The sequence below is a fragment of the Sebastes umbrosus genome, chromosome 3 (assembly GCF_015220745.1).
Source record: "Sebastes umbrosus isolate fSebUmb1 chromosome 3, fSebUmb1.pri, whole genome shotgun sequence".
Lineage (NCBI taxonomy): Eukaryota > Metazoa > Chordata > Actinopteri > Perciformes > Sebastidae > Sebastes > Sebastes umbrosus.
The window spans coordinates 29,527,884-29,554,689 of NC_051271.1; the positions used below are offsets into that span (position 1 = coordinate 29,527,884).

The window sequence follows — 26,806 nt, forward strand, 5'->3', positions numbered from 1 at the left end:
ATGAACCTGAAAATGAGCATGATATGGGACCTTGAAGACTGTCTATTTAGCTACATGTAGGTACCGAATAAACTGGCAACTGCTTGCCCAGACACCTAGAAACACACTGACCATGGTTTTCTGTGTCAGTCTGTCGTAATTTGATTAAATACAACTTTATTTGGGAATATGCACCATGTGAGCCAAGTATCAACTAAAATAAAGATCTTAAAACTTGATTTTGAGACAAGGTCACAAGATCTGCCTTGACTTAAAGCAGCAATGCATAGAATTGGAGCAAATACGATTAATAAATATATTTTTATAAAACGGTCACAATATCCTCCTGATAGTAGTGCATTAGACAGGTAATCTGAAAAAATAAATCATGTGCTTCTGTGTCATGGACTTGAACATGTGATTGGTCAACGTCTCCCGTCATGGGCTCGGTTTTTTAAAGCCTGAAAACAGAGCCATGAGGAGGTGCAGAAGTTTAGTTTCCTCTCAGAACACTTGAATTACAATATGCTGAAAGGTTATTATGGAATTTCTGCCAAATGATCCCAGACATATTCTGCCTACTGCAGGTTTAATAGTGTACTTTAGTGGTAAAATTCCCTAATTTCAATTAATCAATTACCATTACCAAAACAACTCTGCCAGGCGAAAAACTGATGCTAAAATAAGACAGAATACAATCATGCCTCTCATTTGTCGTACAAGATAGGACAATCAAATTACAGCAAATCTCATTTAATGGCACGCATACACAAAAAAAACTGTCATTACAGGGATTCTCAAATATAAATATTTATTGTGATGATTGTCTTTATAATCTACAGAGATGATTCACAGAACACTTTGTGCAAACAATAATGTAAACAATTATTCAAGATGCTAGAATGAGCGCAGTAACAATGTGCATCAGTTAAATTTAGTCCCATTTGTTCTTTAAAAATATGTGTATTTAAATATCAGTTGTCTGCTAAATTATGATTAAATAAACTGTGCAAATATATATTAGTATATATATAATAGTGTTCATTAAAGTTCCCTGCTGGGTGAGATGTCAGCATTGTGTAGGTTACAATGAAAAGCTACATTCACTTTGTTTATTATATTATTATTATTATATCAGTGCTGTTGTCATGAGCTCCTATTGTTGTCTTACCCATGAACTTTCTAAGTTATGGTACAGATTGTCACGAGAAAGAAAAACACAAAACAGACAGACCCACCCTTTTAAAAAAACACTGGAAATAGGCCAAAACTAACTATCATTTCTACAACTTTTAGTGTGCTGGTGGAACAGTACTTCCTGGTGATAACATTGTGCACTATGTCGTTATATAATCTGTTTACAACTGAATACGAGCAGGTTTAACAGCAGAATAATTTGCTACAATCACCATCCTTGAAGTGACTCAGTTTTAGGTACACCATGTTTTCATAACACGTTTTTCTGAAAGCACAGTGAACATATAACTAATGATACAGTAAACTAGACTGTTAAAACAATCCATGCCACCTCATTGTTGACTAATCAAAAGGATTAAAAATTGTACATTTACCATTGTACAAACCTGAATTAATGCATATATTATCAGTAACGGTGCACGATGACTCTGTTCAGAGGTGTTGATACAGAGGTATGTTGATATTAGATGATGGATGAAAGACCGCCGCCTCAGCTCTTCCCCATCGTCTTCAAGAGAAGCTACAGAGGAAGAAATTAATTAAAACACAACTGTTTTTTCTAAAGGCCTGGCATAACCATAAAACCACCTTAAAGACTAAAAATATTGTATGAATACATGCTGAAATATGCTGAATTTTGTGGAAAACTACAACAAATGGGTTGTATGTTTGATGAAAACGTGGCTGACGGTTTGAAATCAGCAGTATTAGCAGGTTTAAAAAGGACCAATGTGTAGGATTTAGGGGGATCTATTGGTAGAAATGGAATATTCATTATGTTTTCATTAGTGTATAATCACCTGAAAATAAGAATCGTTGTGTTTTTGTTAGCATAGAATGAGCCCTTTATATCTACAAAGGGAGTGGGTCCTCTTCACTTTTTTTCTTTCGTTTTGTGAGCATGTGTAGTGTGTACCTTTGTTAGGTGATACTCCCCATCTACCAGTTGCTCAATGATACTGAAGTGGTCAGTGCTCGCCACATCCTCCATGGTCACATCAAGTCCTGACGCCTCCAAAGTCTTTAAAGCCAGAAGAAAGAGGTAAGGAAATAGTACATATATGCACACACTCAACTACTTCAACAATAACTTCAGGTATCTTAATAAAACATGATTACAAATCATTTACACACTGAAATGTAATTTGTTGAGGTCTCAAACTGCTGAGGCGCTCACACCTTAAAAAACATTTACCACTCGGTGAACAGCAACACATTTACTGAATGATGTTTTCACCAACAGACGAGAGGTCACAGCGAGATCAATTGAGATAGTTCTTGAGTAATTGTTTAACTTTTTAATAAAAAAATGGCAAATTTTGTCTGATTCCAGTTTCTTAAATGTGAAGTTGAAGATTTGTTGCTTTTCTCTGTTCTACATTATTCCAACTTGAATATTTTTGGGGTTTTGGACAAAACAAGTAATTTAAAGGTGTCACCTTGGGCTAAAAAGCTTGTGTTGGACATTTTTCACCATTTGTTGACATTTTATAAACTAAACCATTACTAAAAACAAAAAGATAAATTAATTGATTGAATTAATTGATGCTAAAAACAATGATGATCTTCAACATTAAAAGGTACCCCAAGGAGTTTTGACCACTAGTAATGCTTCGGCACAATTCTTTATAGAGTGTTTTCCCATTTTGTTTGTATTGTAAACAAAGAAGCGCATGCACACAATACACATTCCTGTTTCACACTATTACGCTGGTTAACAGTTGCCTCCAGTCACACACAAAGAAACATAGCGATGCGCCGATAAAGGCGGTGAAGAAGAAGAATGCAGAGTATTTACAAGACAACTCCACAGGGTACCTGTCATACTCTCTAACCAAAATAGTGTTCATGCTCTATCAGCAGCACTGACTTTGTAGTATTCTTCCGACTGCTTGCGAAACTCCGGCGAGTCGTTCTCTGCGACGGCCACAATGATGTGGCAGCTGGAGGAGGAGAGTTTGAGCTGAGGGACGAGCTTGCTGGGACTGTTCCTCACCGCCACCTCCCTGCCAACAGGAGACACCCGGGGGTTAGAGGAGTCAAATACTGACTGGCACGACAGACCGGCAGAGGACAATTACACACACATGCACACACAAACAGTTCTCCTCCAAGCAGACAATCACACTCTCACACGCAATGCTCTCTACATCACAGTTAAAGGGACTGTATGTAGGTTTTTACACGTACAATCATTTTTTATTGCCAATATGTGAACAGGTTGTAACGTCCAACGGATGTCATGTCATTACTTGAAAAATTCTACAGACAAACTAACTGATTTGTATGAAATTCCATACCAGCATGCTATTTAGTACGCTAAAACAGTATGTGAGATATTTTAGTATGTCCGAAACTTTAGTATGAAACCAATAGTACGAGAATTGCATACTATTTCCGGTGAAATATTACAGTATGCAAGCACTGGACACTTTGCCGGCATAAATATCCCATAATGCAATGCGGGAGTATCGGTGACGTTCATAACAGAAAATGGCGGACAGCTCTGTAACATCAATAACGCTTCAGTTCTAACTGTAAGTATAAGATTCCAATCTTAGATCATCGTTCAGTCACACGAGGTACGGGTTACCATGGTTACCCATCTCCATCCGGTAAGGAGGCTCTCGGTAAGAGACGTGGCAATAACAGTTCAGTGCGTCCGAAAAGATACATACTACTGTTTATTCACACAAAAGTATGTTGAACGATAGTACACATATTGAGTAAGTAGTTCATAGTATGCGATTTCGGATGCAGCCGTTGTGTTAACATTATTGTGCTGCGTGGGCTCTGTGTCTACACAAGTGCTTCTGATGTGTGATTACTGTAAAAAAAAAAAAAAGTGGGTAACAATTAGAATTAGGAACATACTCTGTCATCTTCAGAGGCTCGTTGACGTAGGTGGACAGGATGGGCAGGAGGTCATATATGCCACTGACAAGGAAAGCACCTATAAGACAGTTAGAGGAACAACAACAAAGACAAAACTACAGTATATCAGCTATACAACATTTGTGTCTCAACCTTATATTTTTGAGCCCCACTGCTTCTTCTTTAGTATGCTATATGCTATACGAATGATCATATTAATGTTAAAAAATGTTCATAGTATGTGAGAAAAGAATCGTTTGTAACTAGCACAAACGCTTGTCCCGTTTCACCTGAGGGACCTCACCTTTGATCTGAGGAGTGATGCTGTACTGCGACCAGTCGGTGGAAAGCACCATTGCAGCCAGGTGAGCCCCAGCAGAGTGGCCACACAGGTACAGACCACTGGGGGAGAGATCAGTAAGAGTTCATAAAACACAAACAGAGACACAGTGGATTTGTGATGGTGACATTTTAGCTCATTCGGAATGAGAGAAGAGCAGGGTTAGAGGGAACGTTTAAAAAAATGCATTTCAACTAGGGCTGTCAATCGATTAAAGTTTTTAATCGCAATTAATTCCATGATTGTCCATAGTTAATCATGATTAACCGCAAATGAATCATGCATTTTTGATCTGTTCAAAACGTACCTTTAAGGGAGATTTGTCAAGTATTTAACACTCTTATCAACATGGGAGTGGACAAATATGCTTGCTTTATGCAAATGTATGTATACATTTATTATTAGAAATCAATTAACAAGACAAACAATGACAGATATTGAACAGAAACCCTCAAAGGTACTGCATTTAGCATACAAAATATGCTCAAATCATAACATGGCAAACTGCAGCCCAACAGGCAACAACAGCTGTCAGTGTGTCAGTGTGCTGACTTGACTATGACTTGCCCCAAACTGCATGTGATTATCATAAAGTGGGCATGTCTGTAAAGGGGAGACTCGTGGGTACCCATAAAACCCATTTTCATTCACATATCTTGGGGTCAGAGGTCAAGGGACACCTTTGAAAAGTTTTTCCTTGCCAAAATTTAGTGTAAGTTTGGAACGTTATTTAGCCTCCTTCGTGACAAGCTAGTATGACATGGTTGGTACCAATGGATTCCTTCTAGTTTCATATGATGCCAGTATCTTCATTCTAACTTTAAAACTGAGCCCACTACAACCTCCGAAAGATCGATCGCGTTAATGCGTTACCGCGTTATTATCGCGTCTACTTCGACAGCCCTAATTTTAATGTGATGCACTGAATTCCTTGCAATGAATTAACTTCAAGCAGGGTCAGAAAACGAGCATGGGTACCTGATGTGAGAATACTGCTGAACAACAGACACAACACTCCTGCGTACTTGAGACACCATCAGGTCCATGTTGCCTGAAAGGGGCACAGGCAGAGGGGCTGACATTCACTGTTCATCTTCATAAAACAATCTCTTTTTCCCCCCCGAGAAGAGAAATTGTCAGAAATGAAAAGACTCTACCTTTGGGGGCGATGTCATAGCCGACGGCAACCACCACTACACCTTTATCAACGAGCGGAACAGCCATGAATCCTGATTCCTCCTTGCTGTATGAGCACAAAAAGCATCAATGTGAAAAACCTGAACAAGAAATGTAAATGTGTATGGCAGTGCAGAAGACAACATAACGCCGTACCTGAGAAACTGCCAGTAGCCTCCATGTAGGTAAATAACAAGGGGTACATCTGAAACAGAGGGAATCAGTCAATCAACTATCTATGCTTCTGCATATGTGAAGCGTGCCAGTGGGGTGGTGTCATGGCAGTCCATACCCAAAGAGTTGGTGCTGGGTATGTAGACATCCAGTTTCTCCCCATCTCCCTCCCCATATGGCACGTTGAGCAACGTTTGAGCCAGGCCACGGGCACGCTCCGTACCTGGACACACACAGTATCAAAGTATGGAAGGATATTAGGATGTTAAGGCACTGATCATGAACGGCAACATCCCCGATTCAACTCCGTCTGCATGGGGACCTTTGTTGCATTTCGGGGCGGCAGTAGCTCAGTCCATAGGGACTTGGCTTGGAAACCAGAGGTCAACTGGTTCAACTCCCCACACGGGCCAAGTTGGGACTGGTGGCTGGAGAGATACCAGTTACTCCCGGTCACTACCTGAGTACCCATGTCACCTAACTGCATTGTAAAAAAAACAATGTGTGACAATAAATGTTAACATTTCCCATCTCTCTCGCCCCGCACTTCCTGTCATTTCCCTGCTGTTGGCTCTCTAATTAAGATAAGATATTCCTTTATTAGTCCCGCAGTGGGGACATTTGCAGTGTACAGCAGCAAAGGGGATAGTGCAAAAAACAAGATGCATCAGCTAACACAGTAAAAAAGAGCGAAACAAAGTGTAACAAAATATGAACCATTTAAATAGAAGGAAGTATAAAAATAGGAGCAGTATATACAGTATTGACAATAAACAGACTATTAACAAAATTGCACAAGTGGAAAATGATATTGCACAGTAGGCAAGGTATCAAATGACAGTATGCTCACCAACTTCAATACATTTCCCAGTTTTGTGTTGAATATGTTTCCTACAGCAGAAGGAGCATGTGTTTTTTTTTGGAACCCTGTGTTGTTTTTTTCTTTTTGTAAAAAAATATTATGTAGTTGTTTTAGAAATCACCCAGAATAGTCACCAATATGTAACTTGTATAGCCTCTTTATCCTCACATAGTGGAAAACAGGTGAAATATATTTTAGCAGCCTGCGTTTTCTAAATCAAAATCTGTTTTTAAAACCGTGTAGGCTATCTTTATCTCGGGCTACACATCTTCAACAGGTAAACAGGTTTTCACGTTGATACACAATTTGTCACAACACCTGTGTGTTTCCTCTCCGCTGCTGCTGGCCTCAACCTCAACCTCAACCGGATCTCTGCGCATTGTTATGAATCAGCATCTTAGCTTGTAAACACACTGACCTTCCTTTAGAGCCTTCACGTGAGCCTTGATCACGTCGTCCGCGGACATCCTGTGCGACCAGAGGCTGGGTGAATACTGCCTCCCGAGCTCCTGTCACACGGAGACACTGCTGTCAGCTGAGCGGCCATGAAAGCTCAGACACCACCGAGACACCACCACCATGAGACACCATGAGCCGCGGAGGAACAGCGCCCTCCTCTGCTAGTATTATAACCCTATCTGCTTCAGTGGGGGAGGCACGTGCATGCATTGGTTGTTCCTTCAGGAACTGGGAAAGATTATCGGCTAAACTCACAGTTAGAGATAACTATTATAGTTATGATCCTGGCCATTCAATTTAAAGCAAATCCATACAACATACATTGAATGACGTCATTATATAGACTGACTTTCTCTCCACAACTCTCAGTGACTTCCTGCGAGCAGAGAGAAAAAGGGAAATAATAATACCACTCAAAGTCAAATCTTACATCTTTCTTCATTTCAGTCCAGTGCATCATTTTATCTCTTGAAGTGACTTAACTCGACGGAAGTCCGCTGGCAGATAAATCCGAGCAACATGTGCGCATCTGGAGCGATCTGGAGAGCTGAATGTGGATTTTAGACTAATAATGACTGACTGACGAACCATGTGACCACTAATCTATATATAGACCAGGGCGTTCTCAACCTTTTGTAACGTGACGCCCACTTCTGATTGTTAAAATATAAACCATCTTCCCAAATAAATGACAAACTGGGCTATAAATATGTGTTTTGCCACTGTCAGGTGTAATGACCCACATACATATTCAGCTTACTCTCACCCATCACTGCCTGACATTATGAATCCAAACTATTCAGGGTCATATTTCCTCACCACACGCTTTGGAGCTTTTACTGGTGCAGGGTTGTCTCCAACATCACTTTTCGTTTTAAAAAAAAGCTCAGTTTTGTGTCACTGTATCCGAGACATACAGTATGTCTGTAAAGGGGAGACTCGTGGGTACCCATAGAACCTATTTTTCAGTCACATATCTTGAGGTCAGAGGTCAAGAAACCCCTTTAAAAATGGCCATGCCAGTTTTTCCTCACCAAAATGTATTGGATTGGATTGGATTCATTAGGTTTTTTAGTTTCATATCATTCCAGTATCCTTCCTCTAGCTTTAAAACCAGCCCGCTACAACCTCTGCAAAACAAAATAGCGGCCGTTGGATTTTGAAGAGGTTAATCTGACCATTTGTCAGAACCTCCGCGGCCCACTAGGATGTGCTCTGGGGCCCACCAGTGGACCCCGGCCCAGTGGTTGAGAATAGCTGCTATAGACCACTGCTACAGACACACACAACACAGCTGCTTTCTACACCACACTCATGTTTTTTGTTCTTTTTTTACTTAGTTTTTATTGCATTTTCAGCAGCTTATACAATCATCATCACATTCTTTCCTACCGTATTTTCATTTTACAGCTGTCTCTTTGTTTTTACACAAAATCTCACAACTTAAAACAAGGGGGAGAGAGAAAACACAAAAAAAACAAAACAAGACTTCATCTTAAACTATAATTTCAATTGAATTCAGAGAAAAAGGGAGGACGCATACTTAAACAATCCAAAGAATTAAAATGAAATAAAGTAAAATAAATAAATCTAAATAAAAATAAATGTGGCGAAGGGTCAGAGGTCAGGGAGGGGAAGTGTGTGGAAGGGTGTGTGTTTTATGGATATGTGTATGTGCTTAGAGAGATGACATGGGTCAGGAAGACAGAGATACAAGTATGATCCAGGATATATACAAATATTCAGATCACTGATTGCTGTATTAGTATGATCATGGCAGGGCTCCACCTTTTAATAAATGTGTCTTTTTGGAGTCTTAGGGAATAGGTTATTTGTTCCATGTGGTAAATTTCCCATACCTTCTCAATCCATAAATTGTATGTTGGGGGCTCAGGTTTTACCCACTTAATTGTGATGCATTTAATTGCTGTTGTTAGCAATATTTGTAAGAGATATTTTTTTGGCTCTTCCATCAATTCCTTCTGGTATTGCTCCCAGCAGTGCCATTTTTGAATCTCATGTCACGTTTTGATATAAAACTACATGCTTTGCACATTGCACGTTATTATTATATTAGTGTTTTATTATGACTTGTTTAGTGTTAATTGTAGGCTATTCTGGTATAACAATATACACGGCCACTACTTATTCTATTGCTCTCTGAACAATTCAAAACTTGATTTAATTGTAAAACTTGACATGATTATTGGCATACTGTTATGGAGGACCACAAGAGTCACGTAAATAGGAATAAGGTATTTAATTAATTGATAATTAACTAAATGTGCAATAAAAATAGCCATTGATACATTTGTTTACAAATTGATTTATTAATCTATGAACACTTCAGAACACTTGAATTACAATATGCTGAAAGGTTATTATGGAATTTTTGCCCAATGATGCCAGAAATATACTGCCTACTGCAGCTTTAAGTTTAAGATATGTCGTCTGGCAGTGAATCTCACGAGAGTCTTTGCAATTCTTTTTGCAGATCTCAGGTTCTCTGATTTCGCAATTTGCGGGCTCCCTTCTAGACACAACGAATTTTTGCAGAACAGGCGCTCTTTTGCTGTGATGACGCTCTGGGCTCTGATTGGTCCGCAGCTCCACCGTCGGTTCTCCGTGGAAGCTGATTGCTTTAAAGATTCACGTGTCTCTCCTCTCATTGGTTGAATGTTAGATAAAGCAGCCCACAACCGCCGACGGGAAATATTCAACATTTAGATTCTTGTCGGACATAGTCAGTAATATATTTGTTATTCATTTAACTGTTTTTGTTGTTTTTATTATAAGGCATTATAATGAGAATGGACTGCGTGGATTCTCCCAGAGTTCTGCCTCATTCACCGAGGAGAGCACAAGGACAGATCCAGGTCATCTTTGGACCCATGTTTTCAGGCAAAAGGTGAGTTATTCATTCACAAACATAAACACAGCACGTTTCTCTGCAGCTGTAGTTAGTTATTGTTAATCATATTCACTGTTTAAAGTAATGTTAAGACTTAATATTCCGCCCAGACTCAAACATCCCGCCAACATCCCTCCATTGTTTACCCTGCAGCTCCCTAGAGGATCATACAGCTGCTACAGATACAGTAGATACAGTAGATAGATAGATAGTAACTTTATTGATCCCGAGGGAAATTCAAGTTTCCAGCATCACAGCTCCATAGTGCAAAACATGTTAGTAAAAAGGCAGTAAAAAAGTTAGTAGTGCAAAGTACAAAAAATATACCAGATATAAAAAAACAAGGAGATGAAGAAAACTGTTAAAACTGAATATAGTGCAAGTTAACAGTTGTGATACAGGACTATTAAAAAAAAAAAAAAGTGAATATAGTGCAGAAGAGACTGTTAAAATGAGTATAGTGCAGAAGAGACTGTTAAAATGAGTATAGTGCAGGGTAACTCCAGTAGCTTAGTCTATGAAAGTACACTGTGTGCATTATTATCTGTATGCAGTATCTGTCTATGTTTTAATTAATTCTTGTAAGGTGTCCTTGGGTGTCCAGAAAGGCGCCACCAAATAAAATGTATTATTATTATTATTATTATTATTAGTATGCTTTGTGTATTAACACATTTTTGGACCACTTCACACTGTTGTTGCACGTTAAACAATATTACATTAGTATTCATTACCTCATGCTCATGGTATATAGTAGCATGTTGTGTTTGAGAGGCAATGTCACATAACTGACTGTTGTGTATTGTCATGTACAAAATGTACAGATGGCTTTTCACTGATGTTAATGAAATTTATTGTCATTTTAATTTGCAGCACTGAACTGATGCGAAGAGTGCGCCGGTTCCAGATAGCCCAGTACAAATGCTTGGTGATCAAATATGCCAAAGACACACGTTATTCTGACACAGGCGTGGTCACACATGACAAGTAAGTTTTCATTCACTTTTTGATTCAACTAAGTTACAGAAATACACCCGTCATTGGGGATTTAGTAATGGAGTCAATAGAAAGTAACCTTGCTCATCAGCTTAGTTTTAATTTGTGTGCACAGCACCCACAATAACAAATACAACCTGAGGTGGATGGACTGTTATTGGAAACATGAAATTATATTTGTTTGCACATACGGAACTACAAAGTGTGAAATAGAGATAACAAAAGAAAAATGTGAATCTGAGGTGGATTTGCTGAAATGATATCTACAAGTACAGCAAATAACCTCTAGTCTAAAAGAGAACACTTTATTTTTAATTAAATTAAATCAGGAATTGCATTAGAATAAACTTTATAGTATTGAAATGTATCTTGGGCACAGTGACAGTGTTACAGTCTGTTGCTTTACATTAAAAAAACATCACAAAAACAACATGAACCTATTGAAACACAAGCAGCTTAAAAAACAGCCTGTAAGAATTGAAGTGCTTGTGTATTTATCGCACATTGACATGTAGCATTAGAGTTCAATAGCTCAATGGAGGCCAGAACAAACAAACGTCTTCTTCCTGATAGCAGAGGTTTGCATTCAGACAAGAGAGGATGTTGAGTCTGCTATGAGTTCTGTTGCTTGTTTAATGACTTCCTACTTGTACAGGCTCTGTATGGGCTCATAGTCTTTCTTCCCCATTACCTTTATAGCTATTTTGAGCATGTTAGCAAACCTGCTTTTCAGTTGCACCTAATGAATGACGCTCTCTAGGATTGCACAGTAGAACATCAGCGTGATCTGGCTGCTCACTCCATACAGCCTAAATCGTCTTAGAAAGTAAAGTCTCTGCTGCAGTCATTTGGACAGGTTACCAAGGTGTGTTTTCCAGCAACGAAGGTTGTCTATGTGTACTCCTAATTATTTATATGAGGACACCTGAATGATTTTTCATGTCAGTCATTTGCCTTGAGTTGAGGACCATCTATCACCTGTGTTTCGGTGACATTTTAAAATGAGATGGTTCGTGTCCCAACACTTAATGAACGTGTAGAGAAGGCTCAGAATCACAGTATCATCAGGGAATTTTCTAATGTAATCATCGGGGTGTACTTTCTTACAGTCATAGTCCTAGTGTAGGTGATACTACGCAACCTTGTGGGATCTGCGTTGTTGCGTTTGGTCTCCGACAGCATCCCATTGACCTTCACTTGCTGAGTCCTCTATTAGTTCAAGAAACATCAGGGTAGTGTTGTTAAAGTGGCCATCCTTAAGATTTCAGTCCTGGTTGATTTAGCATTTCGAGTTTAGCAGTCTGGAGTCTTTTTATTGACACATGAGCAGAGAAAATTAATAGAAATAATGTATTTCTATGTACATGAGCTTCAGGTTTTCAGAATTATTTGCATAGTAAAAAAAACTGTAATACAGCATTTTTTTTGCGAGAACGTCCCCACAGACACCCAGCTCGTAATACTGTGAAAATATACAAATATTGCAGTACTTTCATCAGTGGGCCATAGGCTCAGTCACCATTGTGTCACCTCCTTCAGCGATAGATGGTGATTTAACAGCCATTTATTTAAATGAAACTCTTCGAGAGTGACACTTTAACACTCATGTCCTTCCATTAGTTGCTTTTAAAAATGGGCAGACAGTGAGGAGGAATACTGTCTGTCTTTCACCAACCTGCTCCATGATACCTGAGCAAAGGAGGACCTCTAGTGGGGAGATTCTGTGGTAGATGGCGTAGATTTTCCTGTCCGTAATTATTTTGTTGGACCTCTGAATAAAGCAGGAAGTAATTTGCAAAGTATTTTTCCGATATGTTTTAAACATCTTTGGCAAAACACATTTCGTTTTTAGAAATTCAGTTTTTTTCCCCCCGTCTATCCTATCCATCTTTTAGATACACAATGGAAGCTGTACCAGCCAACTGTCTGGGAGACATACGGCCTCTGGCATTAGAAGTCTGCGTCATTGGAATTGATGAAGGACAGTTTGTAAGTATATATATATATATATAGATATATATATATAGTGTATATTTTCCTCTTCTTTGCCTTAAACTAGTGGCTGCTCACCACCGTAGACAACGTCTTACTCGGGACAAATTCCTCACTCACTAAATCTGCGCTTCATTTGTGTTTACTGTAGTTTCCAGACACAGTGGAGTTTTGTGAAGAGATGGCCAATTTAGGGAAGACGATCATTGTCGCTGCTCTGGATGGAACCTTCCAGAGAAAGGTGAGTCACAGTCACACTCACACTTCACACTGACAAACGGGAAACTGTAGATGCTGAAGGAGCAGAAAGAGCACCTCTGTGGGTGTAGACGCAAGAAAATGTCCTAATACAAGAAACCCATTTTTTAAGGAAGAATCTGCATGAGCAGCACTATAATGGATAGTTCAACGTGCTCATTGTTCCTCACTATAGTGTGTCTGTTCTGTCCTTGTAATGCAATTATGCCTCCATCCATTCAGTGCTTACTGACTGCTTTTCTGCTGTCCTGTGCATTCTTGTAGGCATTTGGAAACATCCTGAACCTCGTCCCTCTAGCGGAGAGCGTAGTGAAGCTAAACGCCGTCTGCATGCAGTGTTACAAAGAAGCTGCCTACACCAAGAGGATAGGAGCAGAGAAGGAGGTGAGGAGGCGAACCTAAGAAAAATCTTCAATAAGTTAACCAGAAAGTGCTTCAGGACACTTTTCTGGACAAATGACTATATTATGCTGTAATTATATCATAACACGATAGTTTTACCAACATCTTTCCACAATACTTTTGACTTTAAAATTATTGGGATGCTGTCACCCACCCTTTTAAATGTAGAGTGGGTTAGATTTAATAAAACCGAAAGTCCCCTTTTCTTTAATCAAATTCTTATATCCTGTCAACTATTGCGTCTCTGTGCCACAGGTGGAGGTGATCGGTGGAGCTGACAAGTATCAGGCCGTGTGTAGAAGGTGTTACGGCGGTCTGGTGGTGGACAAAGAGAACAGCGCTCCCCTCAGGAACGAAACTCCACAACAGGTCCTCGCAGGAAAACCCGTGGAGTCCGCGGTTCCCAGGAAGCTTTTCGCTTCTCTCCAGCTCTAAACACAAACATTTGGTTCTGTTCCAAATCGCATTCTTTTTTGTTTTTTTCTTTTTACTTCAGTACGTACTACAGCTGTCCTTACAAAGTACGCACTGTTGCATGCGGTATGCATGCACACAAATGGGACATACCAATTTGTCATAACATTGCGCCTTGAACTTTGACCCTCTTGCTCATATCCGTTGCGCTTCTGAAGAAATTTGAAGTAAAAAGAAAAAGTATAGGATTTGGAACGCAGCCTATATTAATGTATTGATTAACATTGTACAAACAAATCACAAAAATATGTAAAGTTAGTAGCCTACTTACACTTGAATGCGCTGGCTGTCATTGCGGCTTCTGTCAATTGGCTGTCAGCGGCTGTCATCTGTCTGCGCTCTCTCTCTTGTTTATTTTATAGATAAGTCACTGGTGACGTATCTTCCGCTTCGCAGAGGATTGTGGGTCAGAATAGCCAGAAAAACATGCTGGCTTGCATACTGAAAAAAATGCAACCGGGTACAGTAAGACATCCTGGTATTTTTGGCATAGTGTATTTGAAATACTATGTATAAGGACATACTAAATCTTTTTCTTTCATACTAAATAGTATGGTTGTATGGGTATTCCAACGCACACCAAGACTTGCTGAAGAACTCGAGTGGAGAGTATAAATCCAGGAATCAAATGTTTTTTATGTGTGTGTGTGTGTGTGTGTGTGCGAGCAATGTTGGGAAAATGGATTCTTTTATCTGACATTAACTTTTAAATGTTTTTGGATTGTAGTTTCCTCCTATTTTACTATGAAGCTTATGCTAAAGACCTGGATTTGATCAGCCTAATTGGTATGTTTTATGTTTTTACTTGATAATAACCCTGAAAATGAGTAAACCAACTACTAACGCATTGCCATAGGTTTCACTACACTGTGGTGTTTTAATATCTGGAGCTTTTTGGGGGTTTATTTAAACATCTTTAACTGTAGGATTATCCTGTAAAATATAAGGTTTAAAATATTTTTTTTAACAAAATGTATTGTGCATGTATAAATGTAGTATTTTCTGCCAACAATCATAAAGAAGATACTTTCTATGGAAGGTTTGACTCATGTTTTACCATGTATGACAGGTCAGTAGTAGAAAATTTAATATTTTCTTAACCGTTGGGAGGTTATCCTCACCCCATTTTAAATCTTGCAGTACTTGTTTTTAATTGTAACACACTACGTAACTCAATGCCCTCACATGCTACAGAGGACCAAAATAACCTGTTTAAATCCTGGCAGGCTCTGAGGCCGTGCAGCGAGCTGGCAGGTTGGTAGCGGAAAGAGTATATCCTCCCTACGGTATAAAACCTGCATTACTGCAGTAGATGAATGCAACGATAGCCTGAAGATAACCGAACTTCCTGTGAATGATTTTATTCTGATACCATGACATGAAATCAAGATGAAAGCAAAAGGGCACATGGCAACTTCACAAAGCTGTCAAAAGATACTTGGAATAGAAAAACAAATCAAGCCAACCAAAGTGACCAGTATTTTGAGCCAGTTTTTATAAAACCATTGTAAGCATCACAAATCATTCTAGTCTGAAATACAAATGAATCTTACAAAATATCAAGTTAATTAACTGAAAAAATGGGTTACAAATCAAATTTCAGCCTTGTGTTATTGTAATACTATACCGGGACACAGTAGAAGTCTAAAGGCACAATTTTGAAATTCACTGTCAGTTGAGCGATTTAAGTTGTGTGATTAAAAGCTGCAGATGGATTCATTGATTTTAAATCCAATCCAAGCTATTATTATTATTATTATTAAATGTGAACTGAAGAGCAGATTTAACTGATTTCCCAGCGCATGAAAATCAGTCTGTGCAAAAATCACGAGGGAAGCTGTGATGCACAGCTGAACTTCAGTATTTAATCAAGTTTCATTTCTCTCCTTAAGGCACAAATGACAAAGCAACAGCAGTAGTTTTCATATATTTGGTTTCAGTAGGTTATGCACGTGTCTTTCCACTTGTACAAATGTCCTCAATGTGGTACCACAATAGCTTTATGTTTAATAAATATAACCACATTCAATTTCTGGTCCGCCTGTCGCAGATCTAAAGTCCGCTTACACCCCCGCAACAATGACCAAAATCTGACCTCAGGCCTATTTCTGAGCGTCACTATTTGCTGAGCGACTTCAGTCAGATCTGGATCCAGACAAGGCAGCTGAGGTGTTAAACTGACAGACTGTCACGGCACAAAGCAACAATGTGAACCAGTAGTCTTCCTAAAAGACAGGTGTTTGATTCTAAACCATTGCAGGCTGAGGTGTTAATCTGTCATTGGTAGAGAAGACACACCCGCTGCAGTCTGCCTTCAGCAGTTTAGATTAAGGAGCCTGTAAACAGGAGATAAACATCAGTGTTCAGAAAAACTAAATGTCACGAAGTCCTTGGAGGAAGTGTGCAGCTGGCCGCTCTGTTCGCAGGGCTGGAGACGGAGCGCTGTTTCTGGTGGTTAATAAGTTACTCTACGGACATGCTCGGTGGATAAACCTGTTCAATAAGTGCAGTTATCTCCTCCCTCCTCCTGTCTATCTGGACGTCAGCTATGAGTTTAAAGGGCAACGCTGACTAGGGACGAAATAAAGAAATAAAGGGGTTTTATGGTTTCTCATGTCCCCATCAGCAACGAATTTGATTACAACGGTCTTAAAAGACATAGCTAGTTGAGATGGCAAACACAGGAGCATTTTTACTATAGCACATAGATTGCAAAACCTTCCTTTGGGGGTGATTTTATGGTTATATGGCTAAGAAATTTAACTGCATAATCTGTACAGAACCCACATTTTACAAAAAAAACAACTAAATCATGGGGGGACATTTGGCTTTATAGTGGTCTTTTCCCACTGCTCTACACCCACAAAGTAAATCATTTGTTAATTTAATACATCCTAAACTGTTTAAAGGTTCTCAAGATAAACACACCGAAGGGGAAACATCCACTAAACCAAATAAGAAAAGAAAATTAGGCACATACGACCATTAAAATGGCAGCTTTGCACAGTGAAATATATGTACATATGCACATTCTCCACCAGAGAGTAAAAGAGGAACACATTAAGTGTTGGCTTCTTCCTCTCTGATTGGAGCCGTCACAGGTATTCTTCACGTCGTCACATTTTTGTGACCTTTGACCTCCTGGGTACATTCTATCTACTTCTCCCCTTCAGGATCAGCCCATTTGAGGTAAAAAAAAGTTGCGTCTTTGCACAAAGGTCTGAGGCCAGATTACCCAATCATCCCAGCGCTAGTACCAACAGTCAACAGTGTCTCAAGATCTGACCACAGACCCGTTGACGTAAACAGCAGTGTCGCTTATCTCTGACTTGCAGTTGCACTGCTCAGGCTCTCGAATCGGACAACACTCGTAAAAGTGTGTTGAGTCAAATGTGAAGCCACATCAATGTGATATAGCTCTGGGTCTGTGCAGTGCAACTACAATCAGCGTACCAACAGATGACCTGGAACACCACCTCGTCCACGTCACCTCCCGTAGTCTCAGTAGTTGGGCGGCTGGTAGCCGGCGTCTCCTTGCGGCTGGGGGTTTGGGGTGTAGGGAGGCTGCATGTCGGGCACGCTAGTGGGATATGCCGCGTAAGTGGTAGGGGTGTAGGTCGTGGGGTTGTAGGAGGTGGGGGCGTAGGTCGGAGGGTAGGGGGTGATGTGATCTGGTGGCGGATCCGCATAGGTCGGGATGGTAACTTCATTTACACCGCGGCGGAAACGGCCCAGCGCAAAGTAGGTCAGGATTCCCTGCACAGTGAAGTAAAAATGTCAACGTTATTTACAGTTACTTTGAAGACTTTTCCAGCATTTCAATAAATCACTCTTTCTATTTTAAATATTCCAAAGCTTACTTTGACTTTTTGACTGATGGATGTATTTTTCACAACTTCTAACTGAGCTGGTTTCATTTCATACCAGTGTAAAAATAAACTTCTCAGATGAGGGATCATCATCACAATGACACATTTAGTCAGTCAATGCATTACATTATTGCTGCTTATCAACGGTAATTCTGATTGGTCAATCAAAGCGTTCTGTTATTTCTTTATAGCAGACCGCTGCTATAGACGCAGTTCTGATATCGAACTCTGGCAGACCATTATTGTGTGACATTATTGATTTCTTAAGAAAGTAGCCATGTAATAAGCGGGATAATGTACAGCTAGTCGGTCATTATTGTGAAATATACCCCTTCAGGGCGATGCAATGTTTGCGTCGGTGTGCCACATCGCCCTGAAGGGGTATATTTCACAATGTCTGGGTTTATTTCACACGGCTCGCTGTACATTATCTCTTACATGTGTGATGTGTGGTAATGCAGTTAAATGCAGGGTTTTCTTGACAAGTCTTCTGAATGGTGCATTCAAGTGATGGTGGGAAGCTCCAACACATGATTTGAAAGCCAGCTAAAGAACACGCTTGCGATTACAGAAGACAAGTCCAGAAGACAAACAATAAGCAAATGCTGAGTGTTTGTTCTCAGCTATTATTGTAACATACGGTTAATATGCTACACAAGATGGAAAATGTGTGTGAGAGCAACTTCATTATAATTTCTAAAAATAAAAGGTTTATTGTTCAGCAGCTGAGTTTGAAGCGTCAAATGTCAGAAGTTCCCACCAGTACTTGAAAGCACCAACCTGGAGGACTTTTACAAATATGTGACTTCATGTGTTATTACTAAGTGTTATTATTAAGTCTGCTATACAATACTTAATGATGTATCTTAAGCAGGTTTCAAGTCTGCATGATGTGAAGCCAGTTGCTGCGTTAAAGCTGCATTAGGCAACTTATGAAAATATGATAAAAAAGTTATTTTTATAAAACTGTCACTATATCCTGACAGTAGTGCATGAGACAGAACAAAAATCATGTTCCCTTGTGTCCACTTAGTGCTCCCAAATGCATTTACAAGACTGCACTGACGGAAAACAACCAGTCACAGCCGAGCAGTCTCTACAGCAGCTGTCAATCACTGCTTGTGAAACTGTCAAACTGCGATCAAACTGTCAAACTGGACAGCGCTGATCAAATATGAATCAATATTCTGTTACTGTAATGTCTATTTCTCACCTCAAATGTTTCGGTGGGCGGTGCTTGGTTTTGGCTCGACTGTTTTCAACATGGCGGCCGGGTCACAAACTTTCTTATATTGTGTCGGTTTTATAATAATAACTTTTTATCATATTTGCTCAAAGTTACCGACTGCAGCTTTAGAGGAATAGTCTGACATTTTGGGAAATATGCGTATTAGCTTTCTTGCAGAGAGTTAGATGATAATGAAAATCTGAGCTGAAAAGAAGACAACAGCAGTCCTGCTCACCCAAGTGGCGATGGAGAAGAACGAGAAAGCCACAACGGCACGAGCAGCGTCCTCGGGCACACCGTTGACATTATGAGTTTTAGCCCACTGACTGGCCAACAGGCAGAAACACACAAACCACAAGAAGCTCCACGCCCCTGTAAAACATAGAGAGACACATATAAATGATTGTTTTTCCTCACTGCATGAAAAGATATCAAAAGTGCTCCGCTGAAAACCCTGATATGAAACGTAAATTTGTGTGAAAAGCATACTAAAAACAACGTGAAATGAATACAAAGGGCTCTCCTGTTATCATCTGCTCAAGTGACCGCAAGCTGTTTTTCACACTACCACTTCTTTGTTTCCTTGAAGAATGGCTGACTGTGAACTGTGTCATGTACAGCTGATGAATGTTTAACTTCATCACAATGTGTGATGTCATCTGCTGCCCACTCATCGTCTACCGTGCGCAGCGATGAATAATACATGTAATGTTACGTCAGGAAAACAGGCAGCGGTCTGTTGCACATTACGCCAGCACTCAGAGGCTTTCTATATGAATACAACATTGACATATAGAGTGCTACGGGAATGAGTCCTAAAACCCGGAAATGAGTTAGCACTTTAGGTTCCCTCAAAGTCAACGGGTTTATTTAATGGGTTTTTAGTTAGATGACTGAAATAAGGTCTGTGGTTAACACAAGCTTTAAGAGATTTTAAAGTTTTGTTCTATGACATAAAATACATCAACAAATACCCCACTCGTGAATTTTGAAGCTTTTATGCATCTTAAAAAAGGCGGTTGCTAACAAGTGGCTAAATGAGACTACTAAACGTTCATTACGGGGACTCGTCCTCCTTTACGGCCTAGTTGTGTATAGTCGAGCTCATGCGACCGTGGTGTAGCCAAAGCCTAACGTTAGCTTTTTACTTCTGGTGATTGTATTCACACTTCAAAAAAGTGGTGTTCATTTGTGAAGATTATCTTGCTGAACAAAACGTGTAAGTATTATAAATGTTGGTTTTCCACAGAGCTTATTTTCTGCAATAATCCAAAACCAAAAATCCCATTGTTTTTTTGTTGAGGGAACCAGGGCAATGCTAACTACCTTGTTGGCCTACACAAATACGTCGTCCCTGGAGCACTCTATTATCACCTTATAAAGTAGATATTGTGACGGTGAACATTAGCTTATTTTAACATGATACAGAGCAACATTAGCATTTATTTGGAGTCGGCTGTGTCCAATATTCACTCTCTTTTAGCTCCATTTTTGGTCTCCACCAACTACTGAGGGAAATATCTGTCTCTTTAGCTGCTAAATGCTCCACTGTGTTCACCAGCTAGTTACTAACTTTGTATGTGTGGTGTTTTGGTGTGGAGTACAGTGGGTTTTTAAGAGTTTTATTTTGCTGAAAACAGCTGTCCAGGTTGTGGCTGGAAAGGAGGTTTATGAGAGGTGAAACCAAAACAATGAGCTGAAAGAAGCTAAAACACCCCATAGAGAGTAGTACAGTGATAATTATATTCTATGAGCAACACCTTTCACATTACACAAGGTCATTTGATCCACTGTTTATATAAAAAATATTGATTAGTGCAAAACAAACAAGAAAGAAATCACTTTAACGCTCACCAGAGAATCCCAGGTCTGCCATGACAGCGTACTTCCTTTCCTGCGCATTGCTCATAAAAGGCAAGTAAGCGTCCAACACCAGGAATGCCACACATGCCAGGAAGGCAATCACCCCGATGCCGATAGCGTAATGACACGCCGAGTCATTCTTGTTGAAGATGCACTTTGCCTCGGCACTGTGGGCAGGGTTGACATATCCCTCTGTTGTGATGGAAGCAAACACCACCAGGGCAAATATCTACAGTGAATCAGAGACAAGAAGAAGAAGAAAGTTGCCTTCAATGATTTGCAAAGACACAAGAAGATAGTGTCCTGTTGAAGGAACACAGTGCTGGCTTTTCAAGTTTATCCATTAACTTCACATTGCATACTTTACATTACTGCTGACCATTTTGTCCTGTTAACTTTCAGGCGGCCATTGGTTTCACTTCATGAAAGCACAGTGTGAAAATCTACCACTGCAATCAGGCGCTCTGCTGTCACAAAATCAACCACAGAGGAAGAATAAAAGGACTGTGGCCTTCATGCAAAGAATATGTCATTTCAGCTTTTGTATTATAAAGCTTACTGTGAAGCAGCCAGCTTTCGATTTATCAGGAGTTCCTTGAACGCACCGACGAGAGAGCGTAAAACACGTAAAAATGCATTATCACGTGACCAAATCAGCAAACATCCTCAGGTTGAGTACTGAGAGCAAACTTTACAGAAGAGAGATAACTAAATTCATCAGACAAAAATGATGTGACATGACATTTCAAGAAAGTCCTGAAAGGAACCCGTATCCATTTCTACTTTAACAAATTGGTCAAAACATGCAATCATTACGTGTAACACCGTGACATCGTAACAGGGTAGACCTGTATCATCACTTCCGTATCAGCTCATCTTCACACTGAGTGGGAGTGGTTTCAGGTGTGTGTGAATCAGGTGCTGATTGAAGGCAGGTGTGCCTGATTGTGCGTCCATTCTGTAGTCTACTTATTGATACCAATGAAACGCATGAGTTTGTGTTTACAACATGGGAAGTCGTGCACACAATATGCTTGGCGTTCAAGTGGTTAAGTTGTGAGAACACCGCTGTTAAGCAACGGCAATATTAACGCGTCTAGAGGCCACAGAGGCTAACAATTTAGCAAGCGGGTAACATAATGTAGGAAATGCAAAGGCATAATGACAGAGGAAAAAGATGAGACTGTCGGGAATATCAACATTTTCCTCAGATATATTATAACATTACGAAGAAAAACAATATACGACTAAAATTACAATATATTCACTTATTATGTACCGAAAAGAAAACTTCCATGGCCTCCGCCATTTCTGTCAACGTCAACAAACACGTCACAAGTCGTGAGCTCTGAGCTTTCAGAAACTTTCCACCTACGAAGTCGTGAATACCACAAGAGAGGGGCGTTCATATGGACTCTTCTCGTGAACACGGTGAACACGGTGAACACGGTGAACACGGTGAACACGACCCCATTTGAATGCACCATAACGCCACAACGCTATGAATTGCGGGTAATTCCCTCAGGCAGAGTCTGCAGAAATGTGGCCTTACGGAAAATGTTCATAAAGGGAGAGAAAGCGAGAGAGCCCTAAAGGACTTGATGATTTGACAGTGGGACAGCCCTCCTACACCCTCATGGACTTTGCGGGAACGCGCCTCAAAGTCTGTGAGTCTGTGAGTGTGGACATTGGGATTGGGCCAGTGTGTTTTCTGTGTGCAGGGTCAGCTCCAAGCGCCGCGGTCTGAAGGCCCGGGTTGGGTTTCCTTGAGGCTGAAGTGTGTTGCCAGCCTAGTCCATGGTATGGCTCAGAAGACTACCACCAAATGATGTTAATGGACAGACGAAGAACCAACCTGCAGTGCAGCTGACCTTGGCCTCGTACTGTTCTTCCCTGCCCCTCTATAGTAGGACACTGACTGCCTTCCCTTCCTCCCTTAATAATCGAGGATAATTAGTACCGCTATGAGACAAGTGATTTCCCCTTGATTTTAGTGTTTATAATAGATAATAAAATAAGCATTTAAACTGTCCCTATGTTGTTCTGTTGTGCCCTTTGTCGAGACTGGTTTGCCAAATATAGAATCTACAGGTCCGCTGCAAAGTATTGCAGTGGGTTTGTTACATCATCATTACATGTCATCATAAACAGCCACTTGTCTTAGTGTTGACTCTAGAAAGACTCCTGTATGTGTTTATAAAGTGAAGAGTACTAACTGGTCCCTCTGACCGTCCCGAGGCCTGTTGCTGTCTCCTCTGGTTACCCACCTAACCATCATGTGACCTACTTCTGAGTGCAGCTGCCTGCCATGTGACTGCAGAGATGCCACTAACAACACTCATAATGAGATCCGGGAGGAGGATAGAGAAGGACTGTTTGACGGGTGGGAAAGAAGGAGGGAAGGAGGTGAGAGGGCAGGGAGAGAGAAATAGGCCACAATCCTGCTGCTGATGTGACAAAAAAAAAAAAACGAAAATTCGCAGAAGTCAGAGAAATTAGGGAAGTAAGTGTGGGGAGTTCCAAAACATGAGACAAAAGTGAAACAGAGGGATCGTTAGTGGAGCAGACGGTTGTTTCTATACATAACGGTTGAAAAGTGTTTGTGTGTTGAGTGACAGATGTCATAACCATTTACATATGTACATACTGTATGTTCTTTTGGGTTGCTTTGCTGTCAGATATCTTTACACAGCACAAATAATCCTGACACTCTCCTGTAAAACGCAAAACAATGACAAATATTGTCCAGAAACCGTCACAGGTCACAAACATGACAAACTAAAACCCAACAGGCAACAGCTTGCTGACTTGACTATGACTTGCCCCAAACTGCATGTGATTATCATAAAATGGGCATGCCTGTAAAGGGGAGACTCGTGGGTACCCATAGAACCCATTTACATTCACACATCTTGAGGTCAGAGGGTCAAGGGACCTCTTTGAAAATGGCCATGTCAGTTTTCTGTAAGTTTGGAGCGTTATTTAGCCTCCTTCGCAACAAGATGATACCAGTATCTTCACTCTAGCTTTAAAACTGAGCCCGCTACAACCTAAAAATCGCAAGTTGCGTTAATGCGCTAAAGAAATGAGTGTCGTTAAAACTAATTTGCATTAACGAGTTATTATCGCGTTAACTTTGATAGCCCTAGTTTACACATGAACTAAAACACTACCAGACGTGCATTATTTAACTTAAATAAACTGTTTCCCATTTAACAGTCAGGACAGCAGGATCACTAAAGAATATGAACTGTTGTTTGTTTTTTTTCAAAGAAGGTATAGTGATGTGATTAAGCACCATAAATGACCAAGAGCCATTGTTCGCAGACTTTCCTTGATCCAGTAGCAGGTGTGTGGTGCATTATGGGATCTGTAGGCAGGGTTACAGAGCAAACAATCCTCTCTTGTGTCATCAAAGTAAGATTAAAATCACCGGAAAATACATGGCGATCTAGCCAGTGTGAATTTGAGATGAGCTGAGCACAGCTGCACTGAGTGTGAGTGTGTGTGTGTGTGTTGAGAGGTAGATTCACTGGCACACATTCACCCAGAGTAACAGCGAGGGTCAACGGGGGAGAGGTATCACCTTACCTTCCCATCAGCCCGCTGTTTACCAGTGACACACACATAATCTCACACACAGTTATTCCCAAACACATAAACACTCAGCAGGCTGTGGCAACCCAAGGGCACATTCAGTCCTCATCTACCACACTGGACATGTCACAGTATCCAGATGAAGCTGTGCGTTTCCTCACCCTGTATGTGCATTAGCTAGAGGCCTAACAAATAGTTTACGCTTCATGGACCAAGTAAATGAAAATCAACCGTCATGTCGGTTACCCAAGACGGGATGTCGAAAGCAGTCACTTCCAGTAAAACCAAATGTTATACTTCACCAAGGAGATGTCCAAGGACAAACCCAACCCTTCAATCTGTTGCTCACAATCACGCAGGGTTGGACAACAATGTATTTTATTGCACAACCTGTCTGGTTACAAATCATTTTGGACTTTCCAGATCAGTGTCCTAACCACAAAAACAAATCTTTGCCACAAGATTTGCCTAGCAACAGGTGATCAGCAGCTCATAACAACTTCCCAGAAGAACTTTCCCTGGTACATAAAAAACCCTCTTTATGCAAATACACCATGTTTGTACAAATCCCTTTATGATAATTAGGTTAGCTAGCTCTACTACCAATTTTAAATCTCTTTTAGAAACCCATTTTTATAAAAAGCCTTTTTTTTCTTTGACTCTGTAAGGCAACAGCTTGGTGCACCTTTTCCCACATCTTATATTATCCTCTTTTGGCTTATGTGTAGTAACTTATTGTTTTGATAGCACTGGTTACAGGTTTTAGTTTTCTCATTATTTGGTCTTTATGTTTTGTTCTTTTATTGTTGTCTTTATTTTGTCTGTATTTCATTGTATCTGTGCAAGCACTTTGATACTATGTTTAGAAAGGTGCAATACAAATAAAGATTATTATCATTATTATTATTATAATTGACATGATTGTCTTGTATTCAACACATAAAATATTGTAGAAGAAAGTAATGTCTTATATTCTGTCTTTAGAAGTTACAATGAATGTAATGTAGTAATTTGCTGGCTGGTGAACACAGCTAGACTGCAGAGATCACTGACAGATTAAATGATCATACATCCTATATTTAGTACTGTGTGTGTGTGTCTATATATATATATATATGTATACATATATATATATATATATATATATATTTTTTTTTTTATTTATTTATTTGCACATATATAAAACTGCATAAAATCCAGTCAATGAAAAAAAAAAACAAGAAATGTGTCAGGAGAGGTCAAGAAGCCACAGGCTTATAGAAAGGACTTCCACCCAACCCCAGGGTAAAAAAAAAAAACAATAACAAAAAAGGAAGAAAGATCTAAACTAACATAATTTTAAAAATACAACAAAAGTTAAACAACAACAAGAAATACACAAAATGTGCAGAAAAAACCCTAACCAAACAGTGGAAAACAATCCAATAAAAACAATGAAATACATACAAAAAACAAAACAGAAGAAAATAAACTATATGTTAACATATCAAAAGATAATTAGACATCATTAATTAAATGTGATGATAATTTCCTTTTAAAATATAAATAAACTAAATATAGAATATATATATATATATATATATGCATACAGTCTATGCTTCCGTGTCAGTGTGTGTGAGTTTTCTGTCTTCTCCTCTGACAGCAGCAGTGTTGAGCTGTGCTGTCTCCGAGCTGCTGTCTGTCACATGACGCCCCGCAGAGACGCTGCATAAAGTAAACCTGTTGTTGTTCTAACTAACACAAACAGAGATAATACAGCTTTTAAGGCTCCACAGAGCCAGTTTACACGCTGCAGGACACCTGCTCTCACACCATGTTGAACATAACTTCCGTCTAACCTTTGAACATGCGCTGTTCAGTCACACACACACACACACACACAGTGCTCTCTCTCTCACCCAGCTGAGGATCCGCACGATGGTCTGCGGTTGTCGGATGAACTTGTTGAAGTCGAAGCCTCCTCCTGCGAGCGAAGCCCCGTACGCGGTCGCACCGCCCGTCTCCTCCATGTCTCCTGTTCAGCAGCTTCCTCTGGAGCTCAGCTCACCGCTTGGTTTACACCTAACCGGACCGAACAGCCCGCCAACTCAACTCAACTAGACTAGACTACTATCAGCTCCTCCTGTCGGTGCTGCTCCGCCAGAGTAGAGGAAGA

General features: G+C 40.0%; 3 protein-coding genes across 3 annotated transcripts; 1 reads left to right on the top strand and 2 right to left on the bottom strand.

The window, feature by feature from the left end:
* Nucleotides 1-716: 716 nt before the first annotated feature.
* On the bottom strand, nucleotides 717-7,645 carry afmid (arylformamidase). Its single transcript, XM_037765368.1, has 11 exons — nucleotides 7,492-7,645; nucleotides 7,021-7,111; nucleotides 5,859-5,963; nucleotides 5,723-5,771; nucleotides 5,548-5,633; nucleotides 5,369-5,441; nucleotides 4,355-4,452; nucleotides 4,051-4,129; nucleotides 3,047-3,182; nucleotides 2,093-2,197; nucleotides 717-1,696 (listed from the first exon to the last, which is right to left on the bottom strand). Exons 1-11 carry the CDS (start codon nucleotides 7,519-7,521, stop codon nucleotides 1,667-1,669), a joined length of 882 nt encoding a protein of 293 aa, XP_037621296.1. The 5' UTR covers nucleotides 7,522-7,645; the 3' UTR covers nucleotides 717-1,666.
* A 2,121-nt stretch (nucleotides 7,646-9,766) lies between these two features.
* Nucleotides 9,767-14,946, top strand: tk1 (thymidine kinase 1, soluble). The gene is made up of 6 exons (XM_037764010.1): nucleotides 9,767-9,969; nucleotides 10,846-10,959; nucleotides 12,864-12,957; nucleotides 13,112-13,201; nucleotides 13,483-13,602; nucleotides 13,876-14,946. Exons 1-6 carry the CDS (start codon nucleotides 9,866-9,868, stop codon nucleotides 14,053-14,055), a joined length of 702 nt encoding a protein of 233 aa, XP_037619938.1. The 5' UTR covers nucleotides 9,767-9,865; the 3' UTR covers nucleotides 14,056-14,946.
* A 993-nt stretch (nucleotides 14,947-15,939) lies between these two features.
* Nucleotides 15,940-26,806, bottom strand: syngr2b (synaptogyrin 2b). The gene is made up of 4 exons (XM_037764009.1): nucleotides 26,550-26,806; nucleotides 21,046-21,283; nucleotides 19,427-19,563; nucleotides 15,940-17,850 (listed from the first exon to the last, which is right to left on the bottom strand). The coding sequence occupies exons 1-4, from the start codon at nucleotides 26,658-26,660 to the stop codon at nucleotides 17,596-17,598; spliced, it is 741 nt and encodes a 246-aa protein (XP_037619937.1). The 5' UTR covers nucleotides 26,661-26,806; the 3' UTR covers nucleotides 15,940-17,595.